Genomic DNA, 16,213 nt, shown 5'->3' with positions numbered 1-16,213 from the left:
TATATATATATATATATATATATACATACATACATATATATATATATATATATATATATATATATATATAAATATAAAAATCTGTAACATACATTTCATAATAAATAATCCAACAATTAAAAACAAAATATACACTACTTTTCAAAAGTTTGGGGTTGGAAAGTTTTTTTGATAGTAATGTTATTATAATAAATATATAACATACATTTCATAATAAATAATCCAACAATTAAAAATAAAATATACACTACTTTTCAAAAGTTTGGGGTTGGAATTTTTTTTTTGATAGTAATGTTATTATAATGTACAATAATGTAAAATAACTGTTTCCAGTTTAAAATATAATCTATTCCTCTGATGGTTGATTATTCAGCAGTCATTACTCCAGTTTTCAGTGTCACACTCTTCAGAGATCAGCTGATGATACACGGGACAACTTTTTGAGCAATGTTGCCAGGGAACGGGCAACCAGGTGAGACACAGGGCCCACGACCAATGTAAAGTATCCAGATAGAAATTTGTTACCCATTCTCAAGTCTTTTACTCTGAGATAAATTCATTCTGCATGACAAAGTTGCAGTATTTTGGGGGTTGTGGGTTATGGCAGCTTGTTTTAATTATGAAAGCCCTCTTGTGCCCTTCTCTAATATGCTGTTTACAGGGAGCTGTGTGAGAGAGGAGATCAAATCAAGTGCAGACTGAACTGTAGTGGCTGAGGAGGCAGCTATCGACTCTTATCTTAATTGGACCCATTAAAGTCTTTCTGGTTCAGCAGGCAGGCTGGATCTAGTCTGAGTACTGAGGGGGAGATATCTGAGAGATGGTACCTCCTCAGGCACAAAACTCAACTAACCCTGTCTTTGTGAGAAATGATGGAAAGTTTTTCTGACAGCGGGAAATGATATTGAGTCCATGCTCCCCTGCAGACTTGGCTAGCGTCTCAAAGGGGTTATCTTTATTCTGAAACAACTCTGATGATATAACTGTTTTGAAGAGAAATTAAAAGTCCTGGTGTGGAACTGAGTCAGAATGATTATTACTTTGCAGAAGCAGTGAATGTAGCTATTAATGAACTGGCCCAAACTCTATGGCCATTGCCCAATATTGAATTTTGTTCCAAAATCTAGCAAACTACCTTTTCTATACACAGCTTCCTAACCAAAATGAAATCTCAAAAGTGGCCAGTTTGGAACCGATTTTCAAAGGCAGCAATTCCAAGCATAATTCCTTCTCATATGAAGCACCTAGAAACTCACAAATGATTTCAATAGATTTACCATTGCTAAGCTAACAAACATTGGGTGAAATACTCATATTTTATAATGTATTTTTATTACATATATATTATGTTAGAATAGTCATAGTTGGGGTGATTTGGGTCAAATTTACCTGAATTAAATTTATTTAGGCATTGGACCTGACTATGTTTTTACAGGAAATTTAAAGAGTGTGTCCACTTCTGTGGAATGTGTGGAATGTGTGAAATGGAGTTGGGGGTTTTACCAGAGAGATGGGTGTCTTTTGGGTGGGTGGTCTGCCTCCTCCATACTTGTTTGAACAGCACCACACCCCGTACCACATTTCTCAGCTTTCCCCACAGGAAGTATCCCCCTCTGGTGGAGGAAGGCCATGTGCTCTCCAGAACGGCCTGGGGAGAGAAGAACAGCACAGTGAGACACACACACACACACACACACACTCACATAGAGATTAACTAAATAATTCTACAGTGCAATGCCTCTCATTATCTTAAGTAGATTGTGTTCTCTCTCAAGGACTAGCTGTAATTACTCTGATAGAATTGGAACAACACTCAGCTGCCCAGACTTATGTCTCTGTGAGTGTGTCCTCTTGGTATTTTGGGACGTCTTGCAAAGCACACACAAAAAAAAGGTCCCCGGGGAGATGATTGCTAGTCTAAGCTTTTGTCTAATGATAACAGGCATGAGAAATAGAGTCACATGCCAAATGCGCTGCCAGCTCAAGGCTCTTGAGCATCAGCATAACACACCTACATTGGATAAATCGGTTTTCTCTCTGCTTTTGAAGAAGTAATTTTACAAAAAGAAATTACACAAAAATGTCATCGGTCACCTTTTTATGAAATCTAAATTGGCTCCAAAATGTATTTGCATACTTAAAATATACACTTAAAATATATTGATGTCATTTCATTAGATAACATAATGTCAAACCAGGTGGCATTTACAAACCAATTATGCCAGAGCAGCGGTTGGGTTGGGACTCATAAATGGGTTGCAGATCTGTCCTGATTCTGTCTGTTCTAGTTAGTAGGCTAGTAGGAAAAAATGCTAAAAGCAAAAATGCAACTAACCACATAATTGTGCAGTTTATATGGAAGTTTGAATGCAAAATAAATATGCTTATTAACATAAAATTAGGAGAAAACAACATCTTATATCTTTTGTCGTCGATGTTGTTTTCATTTCAGCGCAAATTAATGTCACTTTTGTAAAATATAATAAAATCAGATGATGCGACACCGTTTGCGTGACGTTTTCTCATCCTCAAAAACCAGCAAAACACCAAAAAGAAAAGGAAGTACCACCCAGACAATATTAAAAACAGGTGCACTTATGAGGACAAACATGCCATTTTGATATTTCATTTTATAATACATTTCATAAATGTAGAATTTTTTTTAAAGGTCACTGCATGTATTTGAACAAGAAATAGCAATAAAATTGCAATAAAAGAAATTTTGTATCATGTGGTCTACCACAAACCCAAAAGTATGTATCAGCACAGATAATATATGTATATTTATTTAGTATTATTTAGATTGCAATGTGTCTCTATGTCACACAAAAGAAAACTATGCTCACCCTGTTGTAGTATCCATAGGTAATAGCATTAGGCTGCACTCCGGCTTTCTTCATTTCAAAAAGAACCCGGACAGCAAGAACAGGCTGCCCATACTGCCCACACAGCTGCATCAGGACCCGGTAACACACCTCCATTGAAGCAGAAACGAACCATTACTTACAAAACCACAACACCGGTGGAAATTTCCACTGTCTAGGTGCAGCACAAACTGTACTGGCAAAACCAATCAATGGAGACTGTTAGGTGATTCTACCTCATCAGGGGGCTGCAACTTTTTGTCCTGCATGTTTCTCAGCACGTCGTAAGCAGTATGCAGCGCCCGCACCTTTGAGTGGCAGGCGCTGACATACGCGGGCAGGCAGATGAACCACAGGCCGTGACAATGCCTGAGCAGACACTTGGACCACATCTGTGGGATGGAGGAGTACGTCTTAGCCATCCTCTGGGCTGATTTGATCTCCTACAAAGGGAGGATCAGAGAGAGGATGGGGCATTTAGAGAGGAGGGGGTGAGATTTGACAAGCGGCATCATGGGGGGTGATTTGGATGAGATTTCTGTTTGAAATTCCAACCTGTTGGGAACGCCTGAAAATGGCAGCTGGGCTGATGGGACTGATGTGTCTCACGGCTGATGTTGCTTTAGGGACTCTGGGACCATCCTGAAGCTCACAGAGTTGGGCGTTCAGTACCGGAAACCCACTGTAGCTGCAAGACATCAAGCGTGCATGCTAAGCTTGTACTTGATTGTTATTGTCAAGTCACGTCAAAGTTTATTTATCAAAAGCACAATGCTACAGCATGCAGCACTAACTGCGGGCAATCGATGTAGTTTCTGCAGCTTTAGAGAAGATTATTATATAGATAGGATTGCAGATTTTAATAGTTACAAATAATATATAATATATAATATTAAAGTTTTTTGTTTTTGTTTCATTTGTAACACCATACCAGCTTCTGTGGCTATTTTTATGATGTAAACTATACTTAAAAAGAAAAAAATTCAGAGTAGAAATATTACAATTCAATAAAATATGTTTATATAATAGAAAATAAATTCACAAAATGCATAACAAAAATAATAGAAAATCTGTCAAAAAAAATTGACCATTTTTAAAATATGAATAGCATGCCACATAAGGACAAACTTGGGCTTCAAATAATAATAAAAAAAAAATCGATATATGGGATATGGGACAATATTAATCTTTAATGTCAAGACACCCCATTGCCCATTGTAACAAAATAATACCAAATCCCGAAATAACAGATCCACTTAATATTATCACATGCTCTCTGAGGAGTGTGCATTACTGCTTTAGTGAGAGTTTCTGTAGACACACGATCCGTAGAGAGGTTTATTCTACACGCTGCACCCTGGGAAGGTTTAGAAGGGGATTATGCCATTGCTACAATGCCATCTGTGGTGTGGCATACTGTTTATGTGCACAATGTTGTAGTGTGCATGGGAGTTTGTGTGCCAGAAGCGTCTGTTGTACCTATAAACCATCGGTGGCTCTTCTCCTTCTGGAAGTGCTGGCAGCTCTGGAGGGGTGATGTAGACCGTGTGCTCGCTGCGGTGGGATTTGTCAAGTTCAATAAGCCTTGTGTCTTCTGGCTTATCGCTGTCCACCTACAGTAAAAACACACTTAATGAGATACAGACTGTGTTCTGTTTCCACTAGAACACATAGTACAGGCATTGATCCATGACTGAGAAAAGATCAGGTTTAGTTAAGAGGACATATGTTTGCCAACACTGGTCCCTGAATAAAAAGAGGAAAGTAAAATGTTGAAAGAGGAACCGGAGAGAATATTTTTAGCAACTGGAAGGCTTAAAAAAGCCTTATCACTTGCTAACTTACTCAGTACTACTATATAGTCAAATAGACTCATCACATGTCAATGCAGAGCTACATTTTGGTCAGAAATGGGAACTGAATCTTGAACCAGACACACACACTGCCATACAACCATGACAAGGGATTTTCCACTGTCTGGACATGCTGCAGTTTGCCAAGTGCAGATGATCTGATCTCAGATCAGATGGAGCACTGGTTTTAGTGTAAATGACCCTGATAATCTCCCACATCGCTGCGTCCGACTGATCTCACATCTGTACCAAGAAGCTCTGATCCTCCTAGTCTTCATCCAATCCTCCCCATCTGCCACAGAGTATGTCAGTGTTAGGGAAGCTTTGAAAACACAGCTAAATACATTAAAGCAGGTTATAGCTTTAAAATAATCGAAATAGTCTAATTGTAGAAATATTAGTGTGAGAGCTATTATATATATATATATATATATATATATATATATATATATATATATGCTTAGTCAATATGCTACCTCAGGAGGTGAAAGTGCTGTATTAGCTATTAGCTTTTATTGGAATCCTGATTTGTTTTTTTGTGTTTTTAAAATGTTTCTTATTTTTAATATAAATCTATATATAAATAAACAAATAATGTACAGTCAGTCATTTTTTAACCACAAAATAAACCATCATCAGGGCAATGTAGATTGGATTCTGTTTTTTACACAGCTTACCAAGTACATACATAAATGGATGTTGATTTGAGCTGAAATTAGTTTATTGTGTGAGGAAAGAGAGCAATAGTATTAATCTAGCAGTGTAGGAGATTTGTTGCCAGGGACAACAGTGTAATAAAGAGTTTAAAAATAGTTTTAATAATATTCCACAGCAGAACACTACAATTCTTCAATTACAATCAAGTATTCGAGTGAGTCATGTAATAATTATACACAATGCTGCAGAATACGTTCAAATGTTCACCGTATTCAACATAGAGAGTTTTGAACACAGAGGCAGCTCAAGATCAAAAGTTTTATAGATACTCTGAAAGATGGTTGCATATTACTAAATTCTGATGAACTTTAGAATTGGTTAATTGGATCATTGGGGTGTCACACTATAACTAAATGCTTTCAGGCTACAGCGGTACATGGTTTGTCCTTTACCTCCCTGGTTCCTTTATAAATGTCCTCTGTGAACACAACCCACAAACCCATGTCAGTTTAAATCAACTCAAACTGTCATTTTCATTACCACCACAGTGCTAAAGAACTGTCCTCCAAGGTCCTCGCATAACGGAAGGACAGGCCAGAGCAGGACAAGTGTGACTTTCACTGATGGCAGCATAATTGAAAGTGTAGAGCTGCACATTCATCTTTACTAGCACACTACAGCCTTGTGAGGAGGACAGGTGAGAGATGACTCCTGCTCCTATAAACAAGAATAAATTGTGCTCCTGTTGAGACGCATATAAATGTACTACAAAGGCACAAAACAACCAATCCGAAAAATATATTTGTCTGCACTTTAAAAAGGAGACAACTTGCAGCGGTTCGCTGAAGATACAGCTTCAGATCCATGTGCAGTCTGGATCATACCGAGAAAGGGCACAAGAGTTGCGAATATAAGAAAACGCAAAGTGGCGTACGGCACAGAAAAATTAATTATGCATGCAGGATCTCAGAGGTTCTGCAGAGACTCTGATCTAAACAGAAATGTTTTTAATTATGAAGGCAGCAAACATGCATCTTCAAAGCCAAGATTCATAATACCAGCTATGAATCACCACACCCATGGTGGAACCACAAAACAAAACAGGTCATGTCTGTCAACTGAGGTCAAAAAACTAGGGTGAGGTTTTTTTCCCCCTTAAACAGTCCTAATGACAGTCATAATGTTTTTAGATATTATTAATATAAATAAAGTAAAATAAAATAGTTCTCAGAACCACTAAAAGCCATTTTTGTAATCAAGGTGAAGTACAGTACTCTAGTGACTGTTTTCAGTTTTGCAATACATCAGAAGTTAAAAGACACTGAATTAAGCAACTTACCTTCCCCCCTTTCTCCGTACCGAATAACTTTCCAAGCAAGCAAGTAAAGAGAAAAGTTTAAAGAGAAAAGAGAAAAGGAAGTAGTGAGAAAAGCAAAAATAATAGGACAGGCTGTTTAGATGAAACACAAGAAAGAAGAAAAGAACAAATGAGAGAACAATGCTCACAGAAAATTAATAACCTGACATAAGTAAGCCCAAGGGATCACAACAGCACAGCTATTAACGACAACATTTCCCCTTACTGTTCTCACAAATCTTGCTGTGTACACTTCCTTGAACTCTTTGTATTTTTCACATGCTCTTTGCTAAGAGCCTGGAGTGTAGTTTAAAATGGTAACTCTTCATGAGCTTTGTAGAAGCAGTTTATATTGAATCTAATTAGAGGCGGCTGTATTCTGGATAAAGGCATGAGATGTATTTCTTAGCGGGAAATAAATATGTATATGTTTCATACCTTGTCAACACAGTCATCAAAGAAAGCAAGGCTTGCATCCTTATCGCTGACAAAAGAGCACTCTTCGATGAAACGAATGAACATCTGGGTCTTGGTCATGAGGGAGTAAAACTTTTGATGGGATCGATCGCGACTCTTCAAAAAGCCTGCAAAAAAAAGCCATATTGAAAGTCAAGGACATCAAGCGGAGAGTCAGAGAGGTGCCATTACAATAAAAAAAGTGATTGCATTCCTTATTTGATTACTATAATTCACCGCCACAGTTGTCCGTTGCGATTTAACATTAAATCAGTCAAATTTAAGAGGGCGTGGCATGAATTACGTGTTATTCACTAGACTGTCGTCATTGAGAAAGCCGTAGAGTGTACACAGTGTGAAAGATGCAACAGATTCTAAATCAGGGATTACATAAAAGGCTGCAGATGTGTTCTCAGACATTCTATTAATCATTGTAGTTTGTTGGACCTGTCAGGCATGTCTAATTTCCAATGGGGCTTTATCAAGATCGCTACAATAATTTCAAGCCTGATTTAAGCCAGACTCAACAGGCACAGGGCCAGATTTGAGCATTCTGAGCAGCTGCTGAGCTTCAGCATTCCACTAATGTATCACAGTGGACTCACTGCATGTGGTTGGGTCAAAACAAGATTTTAATGCATTGTTTTTTCCGTTTTAACGCTGATGAAGCAACACTATTACAGCTGTTCCTGACGTTCACAAACAACCTGATACATCGGGACAGGAGAAAGAGGATTCAAGCATCATGTCCATCTTGGCTGTTTACCTTGCGAATCAAAGAGTGAACTGGCGTCAGTTGCTTTTTCAGATGGAGCCTGTGTGATGGGCAACAGGTATGAACGGTAGCCTTTCAAGATGGCCGCCATGAAGCGCAGGAAAGCCTCCTGGATCTCCAGCTCCAAGGTTTCCAGACTTTTCCCACCACTGCCAGGTTCCCGCTCACTCATGAAGGCCTCCATCTGTCCTTCCTCACGGCTCATCTGATAACCTGTGGAAGATCGATGCTTAAATTACTATTTTTAAACTACCATTCAAAAGTTTTGAGTCAGTAAGATTTTTATTTATTTACATTTTAAAATGTTAAAACAACACATTTAAATTGTAGTCATATTTACCATAATTATTGTTTTTACTGTATTTTTGATCAAATAAATTCAGCCGTAGAATATTACACTACATTTTTCAATGGTAGAGTACAAGGCAGATTTCATACAAAAGGAGAAATGTACTGATAATGTCTAGGTTATACACGAAGCATATCTCAGTAATGAAGATATAGTAGGCTCAATTTGAGATATGGGTGCGGTACATAAGCTCCTTTCACGTCACTTCAGAAAGGTCAGCAAAAAGATCATAGGCTATGTCTGTTATTAAACATCCACATCAATGGACACATAATGTTCTCAATAAAACATATGGGAACACAGTCACTTAGCGCAGAAAGATACATCATTTTTATTACAGTTTACCTATAAATAACCTCACTCTTTAGGCCCAATTCTATGAGTTGGTACATTCCATACTGGACATTTTCGAGAACCAAAAACACATTGAATAATTGAGTTCAAAATCTGGTTCAAAGACTGAAGCATCATTCAGCTCTCATGTATCAGATAGTCCCGGCACTCTAAAAAAAGACTTTGTGCCTTACTTCGCCTCTATCCAGCCAATTACCCAAGTCTCTAAATCTCATCACATCTCAAGGATGACTGGTTTTGCTCTTACTCTGTCAAGCATTCATAAAACATTGTTAGGTAATAAAAATGATACTGTCAGAGCCCAAAATGACAGTAGAAGGCCAATAAGAATGGCACTTTCTGTGCAGTGAAGTGAACCAATATTGCCTTGAAAAGTACAGGAGATAAGTGAAATCTTTTTTTTTTTGACACCACAGTGACCCGCCCTCACTAACCCTCATCCAGTTGCTGGTGGAGACTGTTGAGGGTGTTGATCAGATGTTTACAGGCTTTTCTTGGCAGGATCTTCCAGGTCAGGGATCTGCGCTCTTCTTTGCTGCAATAGGCCACAGTTTATCATTTGAGAGGGTAAACAGCGAAGGGAGTCCATGCCCGTGAACAACATAACTGAGGGCTGCTTTATAGTTTCAATGTAGCTTTTACAAGGTCTGCCATCTTTAAGGTGAATACTGGCAAACAAACAACACAGGAGCATGTGTTCAACACATGGTGGTACTCAGGGTCCTATCTTTACTACAACATTCCTTTTAACCATCTGCATAAAGATAAAGAACGTTATTACTTGGAATTTCACTTGAAATTTTTTTGCTATTGCTTAGAATTTCTTATGAACATAAACACTGTTCATATCACAAAAGACACCAATCATCACCTACTCTGGGAAATTAGTGTTTATTTTGTGAATTCATGTGGTAAAATATGACTTTATCTCAACAACATAGGTCAAAAATGTCAGGAGAGGCTCTCATGGGAACTCAGAACTATGTAGAGGTAAAAAGCCCACTCACTGAGTTATAGTGTTGGTGTCCAGGTCCACGCAGCTTATGTCCGTCGGTGGCTCATAGAGGTCAAAGTACCGTGAGTCAACCCCTACAATGAAAGGGCATGGCGCACTGAGCACATCTGCCAGGGCCAGCGGGCAGAGAGGAATGTATGGGCACGGCCAGTGGAAGGGAAAAATCATCTGTGGAACACGTAAAACAAGTTGACACAAGACAGCCAAAAGTGGGACAACAAGCAAAAGGAACTGATACTGTAAGAATCTTAAAATAGAAATAGGAAAGGCATGAGTGAAAACGAATAGTCTTCCACTCACCGACACCAGGGCCTCAGTAACGCTGGTAAGAACAGCTGGACGTAAGGAGTGAACTAGGATCTTATGTTCAGTCACAGCCAACACCAGCAGAGTCGTTGCATTTTTTGGGCCGAGGTTCAAAAGCAGTGTAGAGAGTCTTCCGCCACTGTGGGCAGAGAAAATAGGCGTGTAAACAACACGTACTCACTAAAAATAAAACCAAACCAAAAAAACAAAAACAAAAACATACCACAACAAAGCAAAGCAAAACAGAACAAAACAAAACAGAAAAGAACAGAACAGAACAGAACAGAACAGAACAGAACAAAACAAAAAAACATAACATAACATAACATAACATAACATAACAAAAAACAAAACAATCCAAACAAAACACAAAAAACAAACAACAAACAACAAACAACAAACACAAAACAAAACCAAACAAAACAAAACAAAACCAAACAAAACAAAACAAAACAAAACAAAACAAAACAAAACAAAACAAAACAAAACAAATCAAAGCAGAAAAAGACATGATTGATCAACTGCAATGAGATGAGCAATTGACCTGTGTTCAGGTAATGGCAAAAAATACAGAAAAAGCAGTCTCAACCCACTTTAAACATGCTATAAAGATATCACACTTAACCAGGTCCTGCTGAAGTATCATTTCCACACTTCATGCTTTAATCAGCATTCATCTCACATGGTCAGTGTATCTTGTGTCTGACTTACCTCAGAGGGAGTGGAGAGGAAACAGGCTGGCTCAGCATCAGGCTATCATGTGGAGACAGCTGTGAAAAACAAGCACACAAACAAGCGGTCACAGTGAGATGAGGGCCAGGGTTGGCAGCTATCTGACCACACAATGTGAAAGACGGTGTTCAAACAAAGATGCCACGTGCACAAAACTCACCTGCACCAGGATACGTGGCCTTTGTGAGGAAGGAAAAGGAACCTTGTGCATGAAATGGGAAATATGCCTAAGGACAAATAAAAAAATATTACAAAATGTTTTTAGACATTAAAATTTCAGCTCTAGCTTGGCAACCTCTAAAATTGTCCTTAGAACTCACTTTTCAATGGGCAGAGTGTGTGGACCTGAGATGGAGTATCTGTAGAGGAAGGTCAGGAAGTTATGGAAAGCATCAAAAAAGGGCCAGTGAGAGAGAAGGCAGATGCTTTTGTTGGTGTGGACAGTCATGGACCCATCAGGCCTGAGCCCGTTAGCCTGCAGACCCAGCTGAGATCGCTGCTTGTCAGTCAAATGTTCTTCTGGGTAGGGCTCATAGAACTGGATGGCGGCACCATAAACCTGAGAGCAAGAGACAGACTCATGAACACCTCCTAGGATTTGGGTTGGTTTACATTTTAGAGAACAAAAAAGCTGTCTTGATACCAGCATTACATTTCTAAAGTGCACAATGGCAACTATTTTAGCCTACTTAAAAGCAATCACTAACAGTATCTATTTCAAAACCGCTTTTCTCAAATCCACCCAGTGAGAAAATGATACGGAAGATTTATTTTTGCAGTCTTTTAGATCAGAAATATCTCAGCTTAGCCATGTTTCTTTGAAGCCGCTCACCTAAATGAATAAATTGTACAATACTGCAGCACAAATAGCCTTGAGACTTGTTCGGCTGAGGAGAGTGAGCTGAGTGTACTGATGTGTTTGACATAATTGAGCTGACCCAAACAGCACTTTAGCAATGCATTATTAAACAGGCCAATTACACATGTTCATCTTATTTTCGATTCTTTTCCGAGGCCCATTATTCATGGGCAGTTTTGCTATTCCGCCCGTGCTGGTTTCTAGCTGCTTTAAATTCTTTGCACATTGCTAAACCAGACAAGACAATTCACCTTCTTGTCTGTCTGATTTTCTCAAAGAATGATGGTGCTGCAGTGAAAAGAAAACCTGCAGAAAATCTAAATGTTTGTGTGTGTATTTGTGCATGCTCATGCGTGAATTTTCCTGTCTGTACCTTCTCTCCAGAGGCGCCTGTGAGGACGAATGTCGAAAAGACAGGAAGAGAATATTTGGTATGAGAGGGCCAGCACTCAATCGACGCTCCCGTCGGCAGGCAAAACAGGGGCACGGATTCAGGCAAAGGAAAGGAATCATAATCCTCCTCTGGATATCTGGACAAAAGACCTGCACACACCCCATACAAACCCTCAATTAGGCTGTATAGCTCCATCAAAGACAACAATTATTACTGATCCCGCATCGCTTGCCCTGTAATTAATTAATTGACCCAGTCTTCCATATGACAAGCTAATCGCAGGCAGCGGTTAAAGCCTAGATCTTTTTGGTGCTGAGAGCACTGAGCTTAACAATGACATCATGTTGTTCTTGCTACATGGGAGTATCAAGTTTCATTCATCTGCAGTCGTATCCTACTGCTCTGATGTGCCTCTCGCTAACGCATCCTTTCCCTCCTACTGTTCATTGCAAAATGCACAACAAAACACAAACTGTGAAAAACAACTCAAGGCTGAGATACAATACCTGCTTTGAATGCAAGTGTGTTGGTTTTGGCCAAAGATTTTTTGTAGCACAAGTACACAGCGGACCCCCACTGTAAAAGCAGGAAAAACAGAAATTAAGTTGATTTCACATTTTATACAGATATGTAAAAGGTTGATTGTTGTGGTCTGATGTTATTACTCATAATTTAAGGAAAACTACCCACCTAAAATGCTTTAAGCAGGGATGTACCAATACTAAAATTTTGGAAATACTGATAAGCTGATAATTATTGAAAATCTCACCAAAATTGGCTGATATCACTAAATAAATTAACTAAAATTGACTGATATCCAATATGGTACCCATATTTAAATCAAAGGGTCAGTGCAAACGGTCTCTTGGCGTTAAAATATGCGCAGTAAAGAATGAGCACTGAAAAGGCGTGAACACTGTTATTTTTGCACCTGACCTTATTAAATATGCATTTTTAGGAGTTTCCCTTTCAGATGCAAAATTTATGGGAGGACAGTATTAAAATGAATCACGCAACAAGATTTACTAACGTTTGCGCTTGTCAATTCACTGGTATTTGCATTGCCATTATTTAACGCCCAAAAAAAGCATTCCTTAAAGCAGGCGCTAATTTGCGCTGCTCTTGGTAGATTGCGCTGGTCATTATGGAAATGAGCTGGCTGCGTCTGTTCTTTAATGTGCACATTGTTAGTACATCACTCACAGAATTTTCCCCTGCCATCTGCGCTTTTATGGAATTGCGCTCTAATGCTAATTTGCCCTGCTTAGTAAATATGGCCCTAAATCTCCACATTTTAATGCAGTTCAATGCTGCCAAGAGTTTGAACAAGGTTCCTTGATTAGCAAGACTTCCATGGACAACCAGCATTGCTAGAAAAACCATCATGGTCAACCAGTTTTCCTCCATCTAAACTGGTGGTCATTTGAGCAGGATAGGGTGACTGTTGTGCTCACCATACTGCTGTTGAGATTCTTGTCCACCTTGCAGAAAGCATGTGGTGGTGTCTCTCCCTTGCCGGGAATAATGACACAGATGTCTGTGACAGCCAGCGTGGAGTGAGAGTGATTCTCAGAGGCACGCCGATATGTGATGTAGATCCTTTGGGAGGAGGAGCTACTGATATTAGCAGGACGGCCAGAGGGTGTGGTCTGTATAATTTGACAGTCCGGCTTCAGTTTCTCTTTCCACTCAAAGAGGATGCTAAGAATCATGAAACAAAGGACATGAGGATAGTAAACGTTCTGCAAAACAAAAGTGAAAACACAACAGGTTCCAAAACCAACTGAGCTGCCTTCATTGTCTACTGCCTACATTAGTAGCTACCTTAAAAGACAGCATCCTAAATGGTACCTTATAAATTAGTGATTTGGAAAGCAGCTCCATCAATAGGCATTCGGCAAGTAGTATCAGAGACATGACTCACTTACTGTTGATTCCAGTAGAATTGAGTTTTAGCATGTTGCTAAAATAACTACGATGTTCTAATAAGCAAATTATATAGAATTAAATATTCCATTTTAAGAGTGTAGATGTAACTTTTTTCTTCAAGTTCTATATTTAGCTTTTTATTCTTGATACCTTCTAATATAAAAAAAATTGGGTATATTTATAGTCAACATCTTCATCTACAAGAACAAAACATTTAGCAACTGTTTAGAACAGACTTTGCTTCAGGAGGATAACTTAAAATGCTTTCTAAGTAGGCAGCTTACTAGGTTTTGGAACAATCATATCTGAAGCTTAGATGTCTTACCCCAGGTCTGTGAGCGGCGGTTTGTCTCTGCCTCTCCTATAGCAGAGGAAGATCTGCGGCCCCATGAGGCTTCCTCCATTTAGTTCGGCAGGAAGTCCAGAGGGGGTGCATTCAACGCAGGTATACCCTCGAGGTACTTCCTCCCCTAGGGAGCGAATCACCACAGCCACATCAGTGATGGGCGCCTTGAGCTGGGCTGAACTTCTCTGACCACCATCCTCAGGGTGGACATCTTCCTCGAGGGGCTTAGACGAGTCGGTGAGTCCTGCCACCACAAAGTAGTCTGCTACACGAAGGCTTTTGTCTTCCATCTTCGATCATCCCCATAAAACGAGGACTGTATATGCTGGGAACAAGAGGGCGATGTGAATAGAGTGAGCACATGAAGAAATGTGAAACTGCAGCCTAGTAAACACTGTTGCTTAATAATGCCAGGTGTTCAGATTCGAACATGCTCACGAATGAAAACATCCTTCTTTAAACCGGGAGGGATTTTTAAAAAACCAATCAGCATATGCAGTGCGAGTTATGCAACACTCCTAGGAAATACCATTTTTACTCTGGTTACTTTTGCTCCCTTATGTGCTTAGAAAAGGATATGACCATTACACATCCACAGATGCAGAGCACAACCTCGTATAACAATCTTTGTGAGAAATATAAACTGGACAGACGGAAGCAATTACCCGTATTATAAATATAGGGATAAAGGAATATGTCCTATTATGCTTTTGAATCATGAGTCATAGAGTTTGTACCTGCAGAGTAAGTGCACAGGAAGGAAGAAAAAAATGTACTTAAAAAGGTCAGACAACAAAGGGAATTCCTTCTGTCTGCATCAGTGTGAAGTTTGTCACCATAAGCCTCACTAATAGCACAACCACTGATATCTTAATTAGAGATTCCCTTCTCTTTCAGAAGAGGCCTGGGGCTTTTACAACACTCAAGTTGGCACATGTACTCACTCTGAGTCATTACGAGTGACTGATGTTCACATGGCTTCATAGCACCAAAAATAGCAGGGTACCTGCTGGTAGACTGTGGGTCCAGTTTTATCTTTCTGTAGGGTCATACAGTCCCACCAAATGACTGAAACCTAAATCTAGGGGTGTAATGTTTCTCTGTGTAATATGCATGTATAATATTTGTATAATTTGTGTTTAAAATGCCATTACTCCAGTCTTCAATGTCACATGATCCTTCAGAAATCATTCTAATATGCTGATTTTCTACTCAAGAAACATGTTTAATAATTATTATCATATTGAAAACAGTTGTGCTGCTTAATATTTCTGTGGAAACCAACCACGATAAACGTTTTTCAGGATTCCTTGATGACTACTCTAGTGAAAAAATATGTTCTAAGTATACTAAAAATACATTTACATATTTATGTTCCTAATAAAAATACCCTGCAATTGTACTTTTTGTATACTAAACTGGTATACTTAAAGTCTACTAAATTGGAACAACTAATTTTAATGCACTTTAATTTTGCGGAAGTAGTGTTGTTGAGGTCCAACTAAAGATATATACATAAATATATCTGTGCTAAAGTGAAACTATTGCAAGTATACTTCTAAAAATATCTTGCATTGAAAGACTCATATTGTACAGAGATCATGCAATCCTTATTAATAATGATATTAAAACACATTTTAGGCTTAATATTAGGAAATGTGCAATAAAGAAATACTCCAAATAAAGTTTAATTATAATTTTATATCAGTAAGTCTTATGTGATATGTCAATCAATATGTTAATGGATGTGAAGTATACTTGGTATGAAATAAATGTATTTTAAATAAATTATGACATAGGATTTTCTTTACTAGGGTACACAAACATTTATTCTTTTGAGCATTTATTTGTAACAGAAATACATTTCTTTGCTGTCACTTTCAATCAATTTAATGCATCCTTGCAAAATAAAATTATATTTAATAAAAAAAGAACTATATATACAGCATATATTTTGGAATCAGTTA

At 38.5% G+C, this 16,213-nt stretch overlaps 1 protein-coding gene across 3 annotated transcripts in view; it reads right to left on the bottom strand.

The window, feature by feature from the left end:
* The window catches only part of LOC107738724 (C-myc promoter-binding protein), a 31,384-nt gene that overhangs the window by 10,931 nt on the left and 4,240 nt on the right, over positions 1 to 16,213 (bottom strand). For 2 of the 3 annotated variants that reach the window (XM_016550545.1, XM_016550547.1), the window contains exons 2-19: positions 14,226 to 14,571; positions 13,426 to 13,672; positions 12,478 to 12,547; positions 11,951 to 12,120; positions 11,039 to 11,277; positions 10,879 to 10,945; positions 10,698 to 10,756; positions 9,981 to 10,125; positions 9,673 to 9,848; positions 9,100 to 9,200; positions 7,954 to 8,175; positions 7,170 to 7,315; positions 6,714 to 6,740; positions 4,344 to 4,477; positions 3,420 to 3,552; positions 3,101 to 3,307; positions 2,847 to 2,975; positions 1,504 to 1,648 (exon numbers count right to left, since the gene is read on the bottom strand). In XM_016550545.1, coding sequence (XP_016406031.1) covers positions 1,504 to 1,648; positions 2,847 to 2,975; positions 3,101 to 3,307; positions 3,420 to 3,552; positions 4,344 to 4,477; positions 6,714 to 6,740; positions 7,170 to 7,315; positions 7,954 to 8,175; positions 9,100 to 9,200; positions 9,673 to 9,848; positions 9,981 to 10,125; positions 10,698 to 10,756; positions 10,879 to 10,945; positions 11,039 to 11,277; positions 11,951 to 12,120; positions 12,478 to 12,547; positions 13,426 to 13,672; positions 14,226 to 14,536 — 2,728 coding nt within the window. In that variant the 5' untranslated portion in view covers positions 14,537 to 14,571. The remainder of the gene's footprint in view (positions 1 to 1,503; positions 1,649 to 2,846; positions 2,976 to 3,100; positions 3,308 to 3,419; positions 3,553 to 4,343; positions 4,478 to 6,713; positions 6,741 to 7,169; positions 7,316 to 7,953; positions 8,176 to 9,099; positions 9,201 to 9,672; positions 9,849 to 9,980; positions 10,126 to 10,697; positions 10,757 to 10,878; positions 10,946 to 11,038; positions 11,278 to 11,950; positions 12,121 to 12,477; positions 12,548 to 13,425; positions 13,673 to 14,225; positions 14,572 to 16,213) is intronic. The other variant, XM_016550548.1, reaches the window with a different exon arrangement.

Source organism: Sinocyclocheilus rhinocerous, unplaced genomic scaffold (genome assembly GCF_001515625.1).
Source record: "Sinocyclocheilus rhinocerous isolate Xijiao unplaced genomic scaffold, SAMN03320098_v1.1 scaffold1938, whole genome shotgun sequence".
Taxonomy (NCBI): Eukaryota; Metazoa; Chordata; class Actinopteri; order Cypriniformes; family Cyprinidae; genus Sinocyclocheilus; species Sinocyclocheilus rhinocerous.
This window is presented reverse-complemented; position numbering and strand designations above follow the sequence as displayed.